Source organism: Rhagoletis zephyria, unplaced genomic scaffold, assembly GCF_001687245.7.
Source record: "Rhagoletis zephyria isolate East Lansing unplaced genomic scaffold, Rhagoletis_zephyria_1.1 Rzeph_scaffold_00893, whole genome shotgun sequence".
Classification (NCBI taxonomy): Eukaryota; Metazoa; Arthropoda; class Insecta; order Diptera; family Tephritidae; genus Rhagoletis; species Rhagoletis zephyria.
This window is the reverse complement of record NW_016157977.1, coordinates 118,185-128,559: the sequence shown is the minus strand read 5'-3', so window position 1 is coordinate 128,559 and position 10,375 is coordinate 118,185. Positions and strand designations below refer to the sequence as shown.

General features: G+C 31.9%; 1 protein-coding gene across 2 annotated transcripts in view; it reads right to left on the bottom strand.

The window, feature by feature from the left end:
- The window catches only part of VhaSFD (V-type proton ATPase subunit VhaSFD), a 126,245-nt gene that overhangs the window by 21,238 nt on the left and 94,632 nt on the right, over nt 1-10,375 (bottom strand). For both annotated transcript variants that reach the window (XM_017614774.1, XM_017614775.1), the window contains 4 exons: nt 4,619-4,753; nt 3,339-3,464; nt 2,844-3,280; nt 2,676-2,789 (listed from right to left, as the gene is read on the bottom strand). In XM_017614774.1, the coding sequence (XP_017470263.1) occupies nt 2,676-2,789; nt 2,844-3,280; nt 3,339-3,464; nt 4,619-4,753 (812 nt within the window). The remainder of the gene's footprint in view (nt 1-2,675; nt 2,790-2,843; nt 3,281-3,338; nt 3,465-4,618; nt 4,754-10,375) is intronic.

The following is a 10,375-nucleotide window of genomic DNA, read 5'->3' as shown; positions in this document are numbered from 1 at the left end:
AAATGGAAATTATTTCAAAAGCCGAACGGAATAAGCTCACCTCAACCACCGCGTTACCTCCAAGAATTTATGGGCTCCCTAAGATACACAAAGAAGGAACACCGCTTAGACCCATTTGCTCATCCATTGGACCGCCATCATATGGTCTATGTAAATATTTTAAAAAACGTAACGGTAAACTCAGTATACAATATCAAGAATACGCTGGATTTCAAGCAAAGGACAAACAACACTTACATTTGTGACGATGAAAAACTAATTTCTTTCGATGTGGTCTCACTTTTTCCGAGCATACCGATACAACTAGCACTTGACGTAATACAAGAAAAATGGACAATAATAAAAGAACACACAAGGATACCAAAACAATTTTTTATGGAAATAGTAAAATTTTGTATTCAAGAAAATAGGTACTATAAATTTAACGACACGATATATACTCAGTTAAAAGGAATGCCAGTGGGATCCCCTGCCTCACCTGTCATTGCAGATATTATAATGGAAAAGTTGTTGGATAACACGATTAAAAAATTAGGACGACCACCAAGATTATTGACGAAATATGTAGATGATTTATTTGCCATAATAAATGAAAATGAGGTACAAAACACACTTGACGCACTGAATTCTTTTCACAGGAATATAAAATTCACAATAGAATTAGAGGACAACGGAAAATTAGCTTATCTAGACTCCATAATAATCAGACAAGGAAACCAATTAAAGCTAAGGTGGTATAAGAAACCAACATCATCAGGACGAATCATCAATTTTAATTCTAAACACCCCAAATCGATGATAATGAATACAGCAATGGGCTGAATACGACGAATGTTGGAGATATCGGACGAAACTTACCACAAAGAGATGGAGAAAGAGATTCGATCATTATTAAAAAACAATGATTTCCCGGACAATATCATAAGTACATTATTAAAACGATCCAAATCGTAATTCAGTAAGCATAGCTCAGAAAATCCTACAATATATGAATCAGTAACTTATGTCCCTCATCTGTCAGAATGCCAAATAGCCCACAAACCTACAAATACATTAAAAACATATTTAATAAAACGAAGTCAAAAATACCCGAATTGGAAAAAAGTAATGTTATTTATAAAATCCCTTGTAAAGGTAAAAACAACGAGTGTTGTAACAGCCTGTATGTAGGAACCACAAAATCAAAATTAAAAACTAGATTAGCACAACACAAATCGGACTTGAAACAATGTCAGCTTACAAATATCAAAAAAACAGCACTCATGGCCCACTGTGCAGCTAGCGGCCACTCACCGAATTTCAACGACGCTGCGATTCTACAACAAGAACAACACTACAATAAGCGCTTTACCTTAGAAATGTTACATATAATAAACACACCGGCAAACATAAGACTGAACTACAAAACGGATACTTGCTTACAAACAAATCGACAGTACCAAACTCCACGTCAAACAGTGCGGACGTGTAAATTAATGTATGTATACATTTTGTTTTTAATTATTGTTTTTGGAATTTGTGTTTACGTATAGTTTATGTTTTACATGTTTGTCAATAGTTGTCCTGAGGACGGTTACCGAAGTGTAATCGAAATATATCGGAAATAAACACCAAAAAACTTGTGTTTTCATAAAAGAATTTTTAAAATTGACCTCGAGCCGGCAAAACACTAAATTATAAGTAGAAAGGTCGCTAAAACCATCAGTTTGTTTAATTTGGATAAGCGGTTTGTTTACTATCTGGAAAGACTTTTATTTCGAACTTAAAAAATATCTGGCCAAGTTGGAAAAAAATAACTGCTATTTACGGACCCTGGAAAATATAGAAAACTACACGTAGGAAACAAAATTTGTTTCTATTTACGTAATCAGTATAAGGTCCTAATTTAAAAGAAAATTATAGCTCATATGTATCTTTGCAAGCATTTCCATGTTAAAGCCAAAAACTTTTGACTGTCGCAGCCTAGGAGGTAGAGATATCGGCTGTTATTCCGTATATAGCATGTTCAAATACCAGCACATGCAATAATTAATTGATTGAAAAGGTCATTTCTAATATGTATATAAAGTTTCTGATTTTCGTAAACGCATTTTCAATTTTGATAATTTATCAAGAAGAGCTTTTGATACTTGCGCTAGAATCCCAATTCTTGATAAATAATAAAAAAACTGACAACTAAAAAAAAATGTTGATTTTATCACGTGCACAGAATCGGGCTGTAATTATCTTTCCAAAACATATTCGATTTCCAGGCCTATTCTGCACGTTACCGAAGATTTTGTAACCGGAAAATTTTATTACCAAAAAGTGTACCAGTTCTTGTTACCGCGATTCTAGCTACGTTGGTAACGCAGTTAAAATATTCAGCAATTCAGCTATGAAAAATTGTGGGAATTCTCGCATTGCATATTTCACGGGGCAATACTTTACATCTATGATGGTAACAAAATTTACTGGTTACAAGAATACACAGAATGCGAAAAGGGTTTAAAAATTGAAAGGAACTTTATTTATCGGTAACAACATTGTTGTGCAGAATAGACCTGTTAAACAATTTGCGGTTTGAGGTACTATAAGATATCAATTTGATGGTTGTATTCGACCACAATGTGCTCTATGTCATGGCTTGGGTGTATTTTAGCTGTTGCACCATATCAAGAGAACTACTATCTTACCAATTATGCACCATTAATTTCTGGACTGCCAATAGAGCCTCATAGCGCACATTTGGATCGTCGTGAGCCAGAAGTTGCATAACAATTTGTTTTCCACCCAACTGCTCTAAAACGCTGAAATAAAAAATATTAAGAATCTCAGCGCTGTTTTCCTGGGCTTAAACTTACTGTTTGCCTCTCGGATAGTGACGGACATACTCTCCGATATCGAAGCAAGCTACCGAGAGTATAATGTGATCCTTTGATGTTTCTAACAAATGTACAAGAATACGTAATAGTTCGTAATTTTTCTCATTCAAACGGTGAGCATTTTCACGCCAAAATTTAGCCGACTTGTGCACTGGCGACCACTCCAGGCGGGCACTTCGCAACTCAGTGGCGTATTCGTCAAAAGAGCTTAAATCCTGTACAGAACTCTGTAGTTTTTCGGTTAGGAATTCAACGTCAGCAGAAATATCCTCATCATCAAAGCGACGTTGTTCCAAAATGGACAACTGTTTTAGAACCTTGCATTGAACCATTGCAATACAATGCTCCTTAGCTACTTGTGGATCAGCAGGCTTCTCGATAAGATTACGAAAAACGGCTAAGATTATGCGGGTCACCTGGTAAAATAGACATTTCAACCATGCAGTAAATGTAACATTCAAATAAAAACTGTACCTTTTCCTTGGCACAATCGTTAAGAATATCGGCCAGAATGGGGATAACACTGAATTTGTTCATTTTTGTGGCCAGAAGTGGATTAAAAGTAAGCACCCATAAACAGAACACCAATTGGTACTGCACCTTAAATTGAAACAAATATATGTACATATGTAAGTATGTATATACACATGGTAGAAAAAAGAAGGTAGTTTCACTTAATGACATTAGCAGCCATGTTAGCCATTTGACTTTTGCTGAGAATATTTTGCTGAGACATTTTCATCAAAATCAAGCTACCAGATTGAAAATTATAATAAAATTTTTTGCTGAAAAGAATTTTGTCGACAAAGCAAAATATAAAATTATTTTTTTAAAATAATAAAAACAAAAATGAGTTTGCGCAGTACAAAATTTTTAAAATTTCCACGGCTTCCTTTTGTGAGACAAAATTGACTTGAGCCCCTGCGTGAGCCTTCTAAAATATCTGTATATATGTTCTCAACATTAATGGTGACAAGTTAACAAGTCCGATTTTTTTAATTTGTTGTACAATTCGTAAAACGTATTTTTTTTTCAATGCGATATTTAAATCTAAAGTTAAAGGAGAACAAAATTAAATAAGAAAATAAAAAGATGAAAAAATAACGTCTTCCTGGTTTGTTGAATTCGTTAATTAAAAACATGTAATAATGTTAAAGCAACATACATACAAGTAGATTCAATTTTAGTTGTGGGGTAGTGCCGAGAGACACCGTACACGTAAGCACATATGCCATTATCCATTGTATTTCGAGGTAAAATGGCATTCTTTGTAAGTGCATATTTTCAATACATATGTATATCATGTACTAGACTTGTTTGGTTTCATCTAAGAAGACTAAAATATTTACACTCATTTACTGTGAAAGCAATTCCCATCTCGAAATTCCCTAATTCATGAACAAATTATGGAGCTTCAAAAATCTCAGTATGCGTCAAAAAGTTGTTAATTGAAACTACCTTATTTTTTTATCATGGTGTATACATATCGTTACCTTAATATAGAAAGACCCTATCTCACATCGTTGCTGAAGTCCAAAACCCGTAACTGAGTAAAAATCCTAAACTCCCTTTTTGATTGATTATTATGCATTTCATCGAATTATAAGTCCCGACATCATTTTAAGCAATACAAAATTTTAGTCAGTTAGGCTTTTTGCACTTCAGCGACTATATGAGTTAGGGCTTTTCTATATTAAGGTAACAATATGTATATGCAGTTTTTTTTTTGCTGCGGGCTTGTATCAGAATCTTACCTGGAAGTTAACGCGGGAAGATAGAATACTGATCAATGTGCTAATACCGTCCACGGACACAAAAGCGAAGCGATATTCATCAATACGAAGCATCATTTGAAGGCAGCGAGCTACGGATTGAATATACTCATTTGCCTAAAGTAACATTATTATTGAAATTAAAAACAAAAATGTTAACTGATTAATAAAATGACAATTACTGACATAATAAAAATTTTTTTGCATTATTTCAAGGCGAATTCATATAAGGTGGTATCGATTTAACAAATACAACAATTACTTGTATTTTGTCTTTTAGCGGGTTATTGTATTCAGCTATTCTTCTCTGAATGAAAGAGGGCGATAGAAAATACAAGCACTCTCAATTTTTTAGTCACTCGCTAGTGAAATAAAAAATTTTGACAATAAAACGCTACTCACAGTTAATGAAACAACACCACCTTATATAAATTCGTCTTGGATTATTTAAGGTCTGAGTTTCATTCTTATAATACATTGATTTTATAGTAGATTACATAGATAGCTAACCAAAAATCTGAACCAAAATTTTTAGATGCGCAATTACTAAATGTGCGAAAAGCGCTGGTTCAATACATAAGAAACAACATTTCAGACTACAAGAACAACAAAGTGTCCATACAAAATATTTATAATAAACTTTTCAATAGTGTTATTGAGCTTTGTACCACCATTTTTTTAGGAAAAAAGTAGAAGTTATAGCTGATATTTCGGAGATCACCACATCTCATCAGACTTCTTTTTCTAGACTTCAGCACGAATCGAACCCGCATCATCGATGTGCAAAGCCAGCAACGCTAACCACTGAGCTATGCAACCCCGTAAACTTTTGTTGCTAATGTACATATTTCCATATTCAACCTACTATTATCAAGTGCAGCTGATTTGCCGCTATTTAAACTTGACCACGTGGTTATTTTTAGTTAATTCTATACATTGATTAGATTTATTGTATAGTTTTAGGTAGGCTCATCCCAAACTATTTATTTTTAAATTTTATGGAGGCGTATTAATAAATAATAAAACTCAAAAAATAATGATTATTTCTGATTAAATATATACAACTCATAATATAATGATTATTTTTGATCAAAAAGAAAACAACTCACAAAATAATTATTATTTCAGAGCAAAAAATAACGTTCGAAAAATTAGTTTTATTTTTCATAACAAAAAATATAACTCAATAAATGATTGTATTTTCTGAGCAATACAACAAAACTCAAAATTTGATTATTATGATTGATCGCAAGTATTAAAATCCCAAATAATGACTAAAAGATAATTTTTTTGATAAAAGTCATAATGATTATGGTCCCTGCTTTTAACCTTCAAAAATTGCTGGAGTAAATATTTAACGATTTAACTGACATTTTACTCCTAACCATTGATTGTGCAAGCTAATTTATCAATTTAACAGGTAAACTTCGAGTTAAATAGATAACCTGCTGCTTAGAAAAATTTTTAGTATTCAGTTTTGTATCCTAATCAATTTAGGTATAATAAAATGCAAGTTTAAAAAATTATTTCACTATTTATTTGTCAACTTTATTGTGGCGTATTAATATTTCTTTTCAATATTGTTATTGAGCTTTGCACCACGATTTTTTTTTTTGTACGAAAACTGGAAAAAGCAACAAAGTCTAAGCGGTAGAAGTTACAGCTTCTATTTCGGAGATCACCACATCTCATGATCCTAAAAAAAATTTATTTGAGTTACATTTTCATTTATTGAGTTATATTTTTTGTTATCAAAAATAAAACTAATTTTTCGAACGTTATTTTTTGCTCTGAAATAGTAATTATTTTGTGAGTTGTTTTCTTTTTGATCAAAAGTAATCATTATATTATGAGTTTTATATATTTAATCAGAAATAATCATTATTTTTTTAGTTTTATTATTTTGATCGAAAATAAAACTTATTTCTTGAGCGTTATTTTTTCTCTCAGAAATAAAAATTAACTTTTGAGTTTTATTTTTTTTGGCAGATCGAAAAACTCAAAACGCCTCACTTCACCTAAACTCAACTCACCACACCTCAACTCAACTTACCTCAACTCACCCTAACTCACCTCACCTCAACTCACCACAACTCAATTCAACTACCTTACCTCAAGTCACCTCAACTCACCCCAGTGGGAAACAGTAATGTATAGTAATCGAAAAAATAATCGGTAAAACAGTAGTTTTCACATTCGAAAATGCATTATTTTTCCCACGTCGATGTCCTAGGGCATTGTGGGGCATTCACTTTTTCATTACCAGTAATGCAAGAATGAATGTGATTTAATATGAAATTTTTGCGAGTTTTGGATACATTAGAATTCTGATTACATATTAAACAGAAATAGCATCTAGAACGTCATCTCAGTTCAGCGAAGCAAATCACAAATACATTTTATTTCTGAACTGATCAGCGCGTATTTGTAAGCAGGGCACTGAAGAAAATACATAATACGCAAACTGATTCGCTGCTAGCGTTGCACACATACATATGTGTTTACATTTGTACGAGCATATGTACTAAAGGTCTGCATCGGAATTCAGTTTGCTTCACTGTGAAGTTTTTTTCAAATATGTAAACTACTCATACTCTAACAAAGAGGGCATGAAAGGCAGAGAAGTGACGATATTGAGCGCTGTATACATAAAAAAAAAGTAAAACAAATTATGTTCCGATAAAAAGAGGAACATAAATCAGCAGTACCATGCTGTTAAACTTCCACAAAAAAGATGTTCCTTCACAAGTATTTTTGGAGTATTTTTGGAAGTTTTCGTTTAATGCTACATAATGTTAATGTTAGAGCTGACTCTTATGTTAAATAGCAAACGTCGAGAAACAATGTAGGGCGCTCCGAATATTTAGCCAATTCTTTCTTACAAAACCTTTCATTAATAATAATAATAATATCCCAACGGTTTTTACCCTCCATTCCCGCCCATCCGCACGAGGGGCGCAATCCGCATGACGTACGGAACCAATATTTTAAATTTTTGTGCCGAGTCACGATAGGCAGGAGTTTGTTAAGTGTCGAGATCTAAAACTGTTCAGCTACAGAACTAAATTCATCAGCTGATTTTATGTATTTATGTCAATAATTCACTTATTGAGAGAGGAGAGTATCGCTTTCTTAATGCTGAAAAGCNAATAAAAACTGGTCATAAAGACAGGTCGCGGGAAAAGGGACACACATTTTTGGATATTTAAAAAATTTACATAATATGTATGTACATTAGACTGTCCCAAAAACCAACATTGTTTTTTTTACGCATACCCCCTCATTTCATTGGTGTTATCTTAAAAACTATCCGAATAAAATTTTATGCAATTTTAACCACGGCAACCCGTGCCGACTTGCCGTCAAAGTTATCAGAATAAGCTTGTTGCAGTTCGCGTGTTTTGTTAATTTACTCATTTTACTTTTTTATAGGACGGTATTACTATACTCCCTACAGTATTAGGACATAACATTTTAATATTAAGTAAATCTGCGTTTTTGGTTTTTTACCTGGTAGTCAGGATCTTTTCCAAAGGACCATAAATTATAATATATTTCCAAAAGTTTACACAAAATATGGAGATATGGGTATCAAATGAAAGAAGAATTTGAAACAAGATCAACTATAACTTTTGTTTTCAATTATCCTTCTGGAACATGTCAAAAATGTCCTTTAAAAATATTATCCTTCGAGATTTTTAATTTTGAATGAGTTTTGAAGAATCTTAGTTTAATTTAATCTTCGTTAGTTTAGTCTTATTAATATATATAAGGATACTTAAGGATAAAAATTTCAAAGGATATTTTTCAAATTTTCTAATTAATACTGCCACATTTATTCTTTAATTAACCCTAGAGGACATGTCAAACACTAAAACTCTTTATTTTGTTTGTTATTATTGTTAATATTATGAAATGCATTTTTTTTTAAGGAGAAAAAGAATTTGTTAAAAAAGTTGAATTAAAAATTTAATTAAAAAATGGTCTAAAATTGCAAATTTTCAGGACATGCACAAATTATTCGACTAAAAAACATGTAGTTTTGCAGCCTTGTAATAAACCCCTTCAAATCCACTATGCTTTTTCCATTAATTAATTCTTTCGATGTCCTTGGGAGAAATCCTGCCGTACATATGTATCTTTTCTAGTAGAAAAATTTGTGTATCTCCTGAAAACGTGCCATTCTGAACATTTTTTAATTGGTGTGACAGGGCGTATGATGAATACAACATTATTAAATTCAACTTTTCTACTACATTCCTTTTTCTTAAAAAAAATGATTACAAAATATTAAATAAACCAAATCATATGCTTTCTTAGTTTATATGTCCCTTCAGGCTGTTTAAGTGTTGTAAATCAGTACGATATGAAAATTATGTTTAGTTAAAGTTTTTTATGACATACGGAAGTCCAACCATTATATCAACCCGAGAGGACATGCCAAAGACTAAAACGATTTATTTTGATTATTTAATATTATGAAAGGTATTTTTTAAATGAGGAAAAAAACTTGTAATATAAGTTGAATTTAATAATTTAATGTTCATCATACGCCCTGTCACACCTATTNGTGTTGTAAATCAGTACGATATGAAAATTATGTTTAGTTAAAGTTTTTTATGACATACGGAAGTCCAACCATTATATCAACCCGAGAGGACATGCCAAAGACTAAAACGATTTATTTTGATTATTTAATATTATGAAAGGTATTTTTTAAATGAGGAAAAAAACTTGTAATATAAGTTGAATTTAATAATTTAATGTTCATCATACGCCCTGTCACACCTATTAAAAAATATTCTACAATTGCAATCCTTCAGGACATACACAAATTATTCGACTAGAAAACATATCGTTTTGCAACCTTGTAATACACCGTTAAAAAGCCGATATACTTTTCGATTAATTAATTTTTTCGATGTCCTTGGGAGAAATCCTGTCGTCCTATTAAAAATTTAAAGAAGAAGATTTACTAGAAATGCGTTCAAATATGGGAAACATTTCGAATTTATTGTATTTCCAAAGTTTTCATGGACGATTTGGCAGCCTTAGTTCAAGTTATTAACTAAAACTCCAACTAAAAGTCGGCACGGGTTATCGTTAGCCTACGGCCATAAAACTTCATACAAATGCTATTTAGGCTAAAAAGCACAAATGTAGAGGTTATGCATATCAAAATTTGCAAACAAGTTTTTTTCCATATATTCTTGGGACAGTATGTATGTATGTATATTAGACTGCATCACCAGAAAAAGTTGCGGTTTTCCGCCGGGATTACAAAATCTATTATATTTTAAGACGTCCACCAAAATATTTCGGAAAAATATTAAGATTTAAGCGAGCTGGACCGATTTGAAAATACCTCCAAAAATTTAGGTTTTTATGAATAAAAATAGCTTAAAGAAATTTTTGAAAAAAATCCCCTCAGATGATAAAACTTAAAAATTCTGCATAAAAATATTTAAAAATCTTATCAACGGAATCGTAGTAATGGGATTTTTGATGCTGTTTTTTTACTTTTTTCAAAGATTGATTTACGAAAAACTTAAATAACTGGGCCAAAACTATTCTCATTTAGACTTATGGGATCTCGGTAGAAAGGTATTTTCCCACTATTTCTATTTATGTGCAAAAAAACTCATTCGTGTCCCAATATTTTTTTTTTAAATACCAACACATCTTAATTCAACTTTGCATGATATTCGTTCATCCTACCTTTCCCTTTCATCCTTTGAA